At 45.0% G+C, this 10726-nt stretch overlaps 1 protein-coding gene across 1 annotated transcript in view; it reads left to right on the top strand.

Annotated features, from left to right (window-relative positions):
- Window positions 1–1785: 1785 nt before the first annotated feature.
- Window positions 1786–10726, top strand: part of P2RX7 (purinergic receptor P2X 7) — a 53173-nt gene continuing 44232 nt past the window's right edge. Inside the window, exon 1 of the mRNA XM_007448719.1 lies at window positions 1786–1910. Coding sequence (XP_007448781.1) covers window positions 1786–1910 — 125 coding nt within the window. The remainder of the gene's footprint in view (window positions 1911–10726) is intronic.

The raw sequence follows: 10726 nt of genomic DNA, 5'->3' as shown, positions 1-10726 counted from the left end.
CATTTACTGTTTCCACTCTCTTGCTCTCATTAGTCCTTGCTCACACTATTATTTTACGGGAAAGTGTTCCATTTTTAAGTTGTGACTTGAAGTGTCTGTGGGATATTTAGATCTGCAGGTTCATAGACCACAGGTATGGAGCTCAAAAGGCAGTTTTGGTCTGGAGATATAGCTTTTCAAAATCTATCAGTGTGTGTGTGTTTTTGTTTTCTTTTAAGTAATGTATACATATGGTGGAGAAAACTTCATAGAAAGGTGATAAGTCTCTTGACACTAATCCCCCTGTTCCCTCCCCAGAGACCATCTTTTTTTTTTTTAGTATTTATTTATTTATTTGGCTGTGCTGGGTCTTAGTTGTGGCATGCAGGATTTTCGTTGCCGCCTGTGGGATCTTAGTTGTGGCACACAGGATCTTTTAGTTATGACATGCAGGATCTTTTAGTTGTGGCATGGGGGCTGACCAGGGATGGAACCCGGGCACCCTGCATTGGGAGCACAGAGTCTTAACCACATTCCGCAGACAGGAAGAGCAGAAATGGATAAAGTCCACGGCACAGGGAACACGAAACAGTATTTCTGTGTAGCTGTAAGGTGATAATAGCCCCCATCTTTGAGTGAGTGACTGCTACTCTGTTACTTACTGAGAAACATCACCCTCTAAAATCACAGACTATCACAAACTTTGCTATTTGAAATTGCATCTGTAAGAATGAAATGTTCCTGTTTTGCCTGGAGGAGCTAAGTCACCTTGAAACAGAGAGGCAGCCTCGATTTGCAGCTCAGGTGCAGAACTTCAGATAATGGGTTTCTGGAAACAAGTAACATCTATCTTAGCTTTATTGCTTCCAAGGAAACAGGGCCCTGGGTCCACTTTGCAATCCAGACCTAAAGTTGACTGTTTTATATAAAACTGCTTTGCTTTGAACCTGTGAAAACTTGATTTCATTTAAATTTGATCTAAACTCCACCTTCCCCAGAATGTGATGATAATTCTATCCCTTTGTTTGATGATGTATACTCCCTCATTGAACGGGTCAATAAAGCTAATTTTGTTGGATGGCACGTTTGTTTCTTAGGCTGATTGGGCTAGGTCATGGGTTGACCTCCCGGGAGAATAGAGCAGAGTGGAAAGTGGATCTTGAGGGTCAGGCAGGAAATATCCAGCATAGAAATAAAGTCCTCCCCCAAACCCAGCCCCCAGCAAATCTAATTCCCCCTCTACAGAGCAAAGTGTTGTGAGGACGTGAGGGAGGGAGGAGCCGGGAGACCTTCATTCATCCAGTGTTCACATACATCTGGGGCTAAATAAAGGGTTGTAGAAATGAACTAATCAGTCTCTGAGTGGGGCTTGAGGCAATGGAAAGATCTAGGCTCTTTCTTAAGGCACAGTGGAAGCTCTGGGTCTCCTGACATTTGAAGGGCTGCCCCTTTACCCCGACTGAAATGAGCCCCAAAAAAGTGAAAGGAAAAAGGGGATAAGGCAGAATTCTTAAAATGCCTTTCCTTTGAACACCATCTTTGTGCAGGCATCCGGGGGAGGCCGGCTGGGGCGGGGACATCTGCCAGCTGGGCCTGTAGGACTTGGCTTTTCTTGTTTATTCTCAGCCACATCTTGGGCAGCTGCCAGTGCCCGCCCCAACTCTGACATCATTGGAGGAACTCAAACTTAAAGGTTGCTGCTAAGAATAAGGACGTTTCATTTTCCTCTTACTGGTGGGTCTGCTGTGGCCGGTCTGGGAGGGTTGAGCCCTGGTCCAGCCCCGAGTGGAGAGCGAGCCTCTCAACATGACAGCCTGTTGCAGCTGGAACGATGTTTTCCAGTATGAGACAAACAAAGTCATCCGGATCCAGAGCACGAATTATGGCACCATTAAATGGTTCTTCCATGTGTTGTTCTTTTCCTACATTAGGTAAGTGGGCTGTGGGGATGACCCTAAATCTCTGCAGTGGCTGGCAGCACAGAAAACCTCAAGGTCCAGCTTCTTGTGCACATCCTGAATTCCCTGTGGTTTTAAAATCTGAGACATGAGGCTCACAGCAAGCTGCGGAGAAGTGGGAGTCAGGGGAGGAAGCAGCAGGCAGGAGGAAGTATGCCAGTCTCCTGCAAGGAGAAGCCACGAGAAAGGAGGGTGACACTTTGGGTTCTAACCCAGGACTGCTGGGGCGAGCTGGGCAGGGCATGCCTGGGGCAGGTGGGAAAATGCAGGGCAACACCCTGGATTCCCAGGGAGGAGTCAAGGATTCAGGGCACGCCTGGTGATAATGCTGGCATCTACACGAGTCATCACCGCTTAGGGGGAGGAATAGGACCAGACCTGTAAATGTAACTTTAGGTCCTCGCCAGGGTCAGAAAGACCCTCCTTGCTCTTTTTTTTTTTTTTTTTTAACAGCTTATTGAGATATAATTCACATACTATTCAACTCACTCATCTAAAGTGTATAATTCAGTAGTTTTTTACTATATCCAAAGAGTTGTGCAACCATCACCACAATCAATTTTAGAATATTTTCATCACCTCAAAAAAAAAAAAAACCCACTCCCTCATCCCTTAACCATCACTCTCAATCCTCCTATTCCCCTGCAGCTCCAGGCACCCACTGATCTACTTTCTGTCTCCATGGATTTGCATATTCTGGATATTTCATTATAAATGGAATCAGGCAATATGTGATGATCATTTGTGTCTGGCTTCTTCCACTTAGCATTATGTTTTCAAGGTTCATCCATGTTGGAATATGTATCTCTACTGCACTCCTTTTTTTTTTTTGGGCTGAGTAATACTCCATTATATGGATATACCACTTTTGGGTGGAAATTTGGGTTGTTTCCAATTTTCGGCTATGATGAACAATGCTGCTGTGAACGTTTGTGTACACATTTTCGTATGAACGTGTCTTCAGTTTTCTTGGGTATGTACCTAAAAATGGAATTGGTGGATCCCTTGGTAAACTCTAATTTTATTTTATTATTTTATTTATTTTATTTATTTATTTATTTATTTTTGCTGTGTTGGGTCTTCGTTTCTGTGCGAGGGCTTTCTCTAGTTGTGGCAAGCGGGGGCCACTCTTCATCGCGGTGGGCGGGCCACTCACTATCGCGGCCTCTCTTGTTGCAGAGCACAGGCTCCAGACGCGCAGGCTCAGTAATTGTGGCTCATGGGCCTAGTTGCTCCGCGGCATGTGGGATCCTCCCAGACTAGGGCTCGAACCCATGTCCCCTGCATTGGCAGGCAGATTCTCAACCACTGCGCCACCAGGGAAGCCCCTAAACTCTAATTTTAATCTTTTGAGAAACTACCCAGTTGTTTTTCACTGTGGCTGCACCATTTCATATTCTCACCAACAATGTATGTTCCGGTCCTTCACATCCTTATCATCACTTGTTATTGTCTCTTGGATTATAGGCATCCTAGTGAGTATCTCATTGTGCTTTTGATTCATATTTCCCTAATGGCCAATGCCCCCTTGTTCTTTGTGATGGTGGTGATGATGATGATGATAACTTGCATCTATTAGAGAGACAATGCAGTTTACCAGCTAAAAGTTAAAGCAACTTATTTCATAAACCTGGCTAAGTTTTCTTGATCAAGTCACTTAACCTCTCTGAGCCTCAGTTTCGCATCTGTTCATAGTGTTGTTGTGATAATTATACAAGAAAAGGCACGACAAGCTCTTATCAATGCCTAGCATAGGGTAAGAGCTTCACAAATGGTAGCCAGTTTTTAAAAATAATCTTTTTGAATATAATAGGTACTTTCATATACACTCTCTCCTTTGACCCTCAAGGTAATCACGCCCAAGCTTGGGATTTCAGATGTGGAAATGTGGTTTCAAAACTCCTTCGACGGGGGCTTCCCTGGTGGCGCAGTGGTTGGGAGTCCGCCTGCCGACGCAGGGGACACGGGTTCGTGCCCCGGTCCGGGAGGATCCCGCATGCCGTGGAGCGGCTGGGCCCGTGGGCCGTGGCCGCTCGGCCTGCGCGTCCGGGGTCTGTGCTCCGCGGCGGGAGAGGCCACAGCAGTGAGAGGCCTGCATACCGCAAAACAAACAAACAAACAAACAAACAACAACAACAACAACAAAACAAAAAAAACTCCTTCGCGGGGTTTCCCTGGTGGCTCAGTGGTTGAAAGTCCGCCTGCCGATGCAGGGGACACGGGTTCATGCCCCGGTCCGGGAAAATCCCACGTGCCGCGGAGCGGCTGGGCCCGTGAGCCATGGCCGCTGAGCCTGCACGTCTGGAGCCTGTGCTCCGCAACAGGAGAGGCCCGTGTACCACAAAAAAAAAAACCCTCCTTCACCTTTATGAGCCTTGGTTCCCCATCTGATATTATTAGGATTATCATTATTTGAGTCATTATTTGAGTATATGTTTTCTATGCAACAAATATTAAATAATAAACATGTATATTAAAATTCTAAAGACATATTACTTAGACCAGATATCACAGAATGGATAATCAAGAATATAGTTAGTAAATTCTCCCTTATGAATCAATACATAGATCATATGTCACAATTCCACATTGTGATGCGGCTTCCTGGTATTCTTGGGTCTAGCACACAATGTCTTAAAAGAAGATTGCTGTATATATGAACAGATTACTATGAGAACACCTTATAATGATATTTTTCTTTCATATGGTGGAATCTTTTCTTACGAGCATTTAATTCCCTCAAATTCAGTTGTACATGTTCCACAGGAGCATGGAGAGAGAGCACAATTTAAACAGTGCAATGATTCAGCAGTTGGGTGCCCCAGAGTAAATGTGAGAATGGGGTTCCCTCAGTCAGTTTCTGTTCCCACACGCTTCTCATAGCATGAGCATCTTGCCTCCCTACCTGTGAACATTTTCCACTCAACATGTCCCCTAAAATAAGCCAACTCCTTCACCTCCACCTTTGAGACCCAAGCTTTTCAAACATATGCACCATGCAACAACACTTTGGTACACAGGAAATAGCATAGGGTGCTGGGCATGAGCAGAATTCACCTTAAGGAATGGATGGGGACAGTACCAGCCTTGACCTACACAATAGGGACCACTTCCTGGACCCCACACTTTAGAGATCCCACCCTGGCCCTCTGCTAGCTGCAAGCTTCCCCACAGAGTGAGGAACCTGTAGGGCTGTATTAGTTTTCTGTTGATGCGTAACAAATTACTACAAACTCAGTGGCCTAAAACACCATCACTTACTAGCTCACAGTTCTGTAGATCAGTAGTTTGGGCCTGGCGTGACTGGGTGCTCTGCTCAGGGTCTCACAAGGTTGAAATCAAAGTGTCAGCTCTGCTGAGTTCTCACTTTGGGACTCTGGGAGAAAATTCACTTCTAGGCTCATTCTTCCTGTTGGTAGAATTCAATCCCATGCCATCATGGGAGTCAGAGCTCTGTCAGCCAGGGGCCACTCTCAGATCCTAGAGACCACTTGCACTATTTACCATATGGCCCCTTCCATCTTCAAGCCAGTGATGATACAATGTTTTCATGCCTCAAATCTTTGACCTCTCTTCTGGGACCAGCCAAAGGAAATTCTCTGCTTTTAAAGGACTCATGTGTTTGGGTCAGGCCCACCCAGATGATCTTGCTAGCTTCAGGTCAACTGTATAGTATAATCTAATTGTGGAAGCATTTCCATCATACTCAGAGTTTGGGGGATTAGGCAGGGTGTGTATGCCAGGATACAGGAAATATTGGTGTCCCCTTAGAAGTCTGCTGCCTCAGGGGCAGAATGTGCCAATCCAGAGCACTGGATGCACTCCCCTCATCCCACCATGCTCGATATGTAGGACCCCAGAATTCTCTTCCCAAATGGCTCTTAACCTTTTCCCAGATTTATCCTCTTGAGAGAAGACCATAGCACCCAGGGGCATGCTCCTGAGATCAAGGGATGGCCAAGGGGCAGCTGAATGCAGGTGGAGGGTGTGGAGGGGGCTTAGGCATACAGTGCAGGGCATCCATACATAGGTGCACGAGGCCCTCACAGAGCTGGGAGGAGCCAGAGTGAGATGAGAAGGCGGTGGGCTAAGGGCTAAGGGTCAGAGGCCTCTTCAACCAATACTTCCAAGTTCTGGCACAGAATTCTGAGGAGTCCAAGAATTCTAAAGTTGAATCTGGCCTTCCAGGTTGTAATGAAGCTATGTTTGGGTAGATGAAAAAACACGTTTCATTTTAAAGTCTGTTATGACTTTTAGGGACTTCCCTGGTGGCGCAGTGGTTAAGAATCCACCTGCCAATGCAGGGGACATGGGTTTGAGCCCTTGTCCAGGAAGATCCCACATGCCGCAGAGCAACTAAGCCCGTGTGCCACAACTACTGAGCCTGTGCTCTAGAGCCCGCAAGCCACAACTACTGAGCCCGCGCGCCGCAACTACTGAAGCCTGCATGCCTAGAGTCCATGCTCCACAACAAGAGAAACCACCATGATGAAAAGCCCACGCACTGCAACAAAGAGCAGCCCCTGCTCACCGCAACTAGAGAAAGCCCACGTGCAGCAACGAAGACCCAACACAGCCAAAAAATAAATAAATTTATACAAAAAAAAAGTCTGTTATGACTTTTAAATATCTGAATAAGCAGTATGTAGACCTCCACTTGTTCTCTCGCCCAGTTGTCAGTTGCCTGTCATTGCTGTAACAATTAACCACAAACTTGGTAACTTAAAACAACGATTTATTCTCTCACAGTTCTAGAGACATCTAAAATCAGTATCACTGGGCTAAAATCAAGGTGTTGGCAGGGCCACGCTCCCTCCAAGTCTCCAGGGGAGAATCCTTCCTTGCCTCTTCCAGCTTCTGGGGGTGGCCTGTGTTCCTTGGCTTGTGATCACATCACTCCAATCTTCAAGGCCAGCATCCTTGACTCTGCTCCACCTTCACAAAACTTTCTCCTGTATGTGTGTGTGTGTGTGTGTGTGTGTGTGTGTGTGTGTGTGCGCGCGCGCGCGCGCGTGCGTGCATGAAATCTCCCTCTGTCTCTCTCTTATAAGAACACATATGATGGCATGTAGGGCCTACCTTGATAATCCAGGATCATCTCACCATCTAAAAATCCTTAATCACATCTGTAAAGACCCTTTTCCCAAATAGGGTAACAGTTATAAATTCTGGGGATTACGACCTGATAGCTTTGGGGCCATTATTCAGCCTACTATAGGAGGTATAGCCCCAGGCATTCAGCTCATTGGGGATGGCAGTGACTAAGATTCTGGCACTCATTCCCAAACATTATTGGCATGAGTTCCCACCTTAGGGCTTAGCAGTGGCTGGCCAAGTCTTTTCTCTGGAACAGTCCCTGTTCTCTGGGTGTTGTTCCTGGCTGTGTAGTGTCTCAGCAATCCTGGTTTTTGGTCCTCCAAGAGATTGTAAGAACTGCCTAATGTCCTTTAAAATCTCTTTCTTCCTTTACTTTTTAACAACTTTATTGGCGTATAAATTTATATATCGCAAAATCACCAATTTTAAGCATACACTTCAATGATTTTTAGTAAATTTGCCAAGTTGTACAACCGTCATCATAATCCAGTTTTAGAACATTTCATCACCCCAATAAGATCCCTCATTCCCATTTGCAGTCACTCCCCATTTCCACCCCCTGGACCCAGGCAACCACTAATCTATTCCCTGCCTCTATAGATTTGCCTTTTCTAGACAATCTTTCTTCTTAAACTAGGCAGAGTGAACTCTGTTGTTTAGAACTAGAAACCCTGGCCAATATAATACTAATATCCCCTAATTATAGAAGAAGAAATGATGACTCAGAAAGGCTAAGTTACTTACATAAAGTCATGTAGGTGGTAAGTGGTAGAGCCAATGTTGAACCCAAGTATCTCACCCCAGAGTCCAAGCCCCCACTAAAGTACTGCAGAGAATGGAGGAGGTAAGAATACAAACGGAGGGAGGGAGACAATGTAGGAGGCTATTGGATCATCCAGGTGAGAGTTAATGGTGATCTGGTGATCTGGTCTGAGGAGTGGTAGTGGAGAGAAGTAGACTGTTTTGAATAACATTAGGAAGATAAAACAAAAAAATTTGACAATTGAATGGATGGGGGGAATGAGGGAAAGGATGAATCAGGGTGTGTGCCATGTTCTGGCTTGGGCAATTGACGAGTGGTGGAAGAACTTATGGGGATAGGAAATGTGAGGAAAAAAAGCCCATTTAGGGTCGAAGATGAATTCAGAACTGAAGGCACTGAGCTTGACAAATCTATGGGACATACAAACACAGATGCTTAGTTGGATATATGAATCTGGAGCTGGAGATGCAGATTTATATATCACCAGCATACAAATGGTAACTAGAACTATGGAAGTAGCTGCAACTGACCAGCAAGAGAGGATGTAGGTGAGAAGGCAAGAGGGCTTAGAACAGACCCCTAAGGAACGCTAACCTTTAAATGACGGGAAGCACAGAGGTCTCCAGAGGATTCTCAGAAAGGGCGAACATGGAGAACCAAAGAAAGTCAGGAGAATGTGGATTCTGGGAAGCTGAGGGAAGAAGGGGAGGCAGAGAGATGGTGCATGGTCACTGGTGTCGAATGCTGCTGAGGTCTGTGGTGTGTCTATTGGATTTACCGATGGTGGTGTTGTTCACTTGGCATGAGAAGCCTTATAGAAGTTCTGGGGCGGGGTGGGGAGCCAGACTGGAGTGAGCAGAGGAGTGAATGGAGATGCGGAAATGGATGTGGTGACTCACTTTTTCAAGGGACTTCGCTACAAAGGAGAAGAGAGGCATCAAGTGGTAGAAGGAGAAGAATGTGGGGTTGAGGGAGGGTTTATTTTTAAAATGGGAAATGATGTTGAAATGCAGACGGAGAGGAGACTCGAGAGAAAAGGAGATGATGAGATAAATGAAAATTATCATCACGTTGTCATCGTTATCGACACCATCATCATCATCATCATCGTTGCTGTCGTCACCAACTAGCAACCACAAGGAAAGCTTGTTCTGTTCTGGGACTGTTCTAATTGTTAGACATTTCTTCCTTACATTGAACCCAAATCTAACTCCGTGTAATTTTCCCCTTTGATTAGAGTTCTGCCCTGTGGTCCCTTTTCTACTGGACACTTTCCAAATGGCTGCAGCCTGCTATTATATTTCTCAACTTCTCCAAACTAATAGCCCCAGTCCCTCTGGCTATGTCCCCCTAACACAGTATCCAGACCCTTTACTATCTCAGCCAACCCCACACAACCACATTCTTGTTTGTCAAGGCTCTCTTAAAAGGTGGTGCATGCACTTTTTTTTTATACATCTTTATTGGAGTACAATTACTTTACATTGTTGTGTTAGCTTCTGCTGTACAACAAAGTGAATCAGCTATATGCATACATATATCCCCATATAGCCTCCCTCCCACCCTCCCTATCCCACCCCTCTAGGTCATCACAAAGCACCAAGCTTATCTTCCTTTGCTATGCGGCTGCTTCCCACTAACTACTTTACATTTGGTAGTATATATATGTTAATGCTACTCTCTCACTACGTCCCAGCCTCCCCTTCCCCGCTGTGTCCTCAAGTCTGTTCTCAAAGTCGGCATCTTTATTCCTGCCCTACCACTAGGTTCGTCAGTACCATTTTTCTAGATTCCATATATATGCATTAGCATATAGTATTCGTTTTTCTCTTTCTGACTTACTTCACTCTGTATGACAGACTCTAGGTCCATCTACCTCATTACAAATAACTCAATTTCATTCCTTTTTATGGCTGAGTAATATTCCATTGTATGTATGTGCCGCATCTTTTTTATCCATTCATCTGTCAATGGATATTTAGGTTGTTTCCATGTCCTGGCTATTGTAAATAGTGCTGCAATGAGCATTGTGGTACATGTATCTTTTTTTTTTTGCGGTACGCGGGCCTCTCACTGCTGTGGCCTCTCCCGTTGCGGAGCACAGGCTCCGGACGCGCAGGCTCAGCGGCCATGGCTCACGGGCCCAGCCACTCCGCGGCATGTGGGATCCTCCCGGACCGGGGCACGAACACACGTCCCCTGCATCGGCAGGCGGACTCTCAACCACTGCGCCACAAGGGAAGCCCCAGTACATGTGCCTTTTTGAATTTTCTCAGTGTATATGCCCAGTAGTGGGATGGCTGGGTCATATGGTAGTTCTATTTTTCATTTTTTAAGGAACTTCCATACTGTTCTCCATAGTGGCTGTATCAATTTACATTCCCACCAACAGGGCAGGAAGGCTCCCTTTTTTCTACACCCTCTCCAGCATTTATCGTTTCTAGATTTTAATGATGGCCATTCTGACCGGTGTGAGGTGATATCTCATTGTGGTTTTGATTTGCATTTCTCTAATGATTAGTGATGTTGAGCATCTTTTCATGTGTTTGTTGGCCATCTGTATGTCTTCTTTGGAGAAAAGTCTTCCGTCCATTTTTGGATTAGGTTGTGTTTTTTTTGATATTGAGCTGCATGAGCTACTTGTATATTTTGGAGATTAATCCTTTGTCAGTTGCTTCATTTGCAAATATTTTCTCCCATTCTGAGGGTTGTGGTGCATGCACTCTTGCTTTGCTGGTGAAAACAGGAAGTGCTTCAAGCTTTTGTGGTTTGGCAAAATAAATCAAGATAAAAAATGTGCACATCCTTTGACCCAGAAATTTATTTTAAGGTGTAAATTTACCTCAGGTGTGAAAAGATTCTTTTATTTATTTTTTATTTATTTTATTTATTTATTTATTTATTTATTTATTTATTTATTTATTTATTT

This window comes from Lipotes vexillifer, unplaced genomic scaffold (genome assembly GCF_000442215.2).
Source record: "Lipotes vexillifer unplaced genomic scaffold, Lipotes_vexillifer_v1.1 scaffold21, whole genome shotgun sequence".
Classification (NCBI taxonomy): Eukaryota; Metazoa; Chordata; class Mammalia; order Artiodactyla; family Lipotidae; genus Lipotes; species Lipotes vexillifer.
The sequence above is the reverse complement of the archived record's forward strand: the minus strand, read 5'-3'. Positions and strand labels throughout refer to the sequence as shown.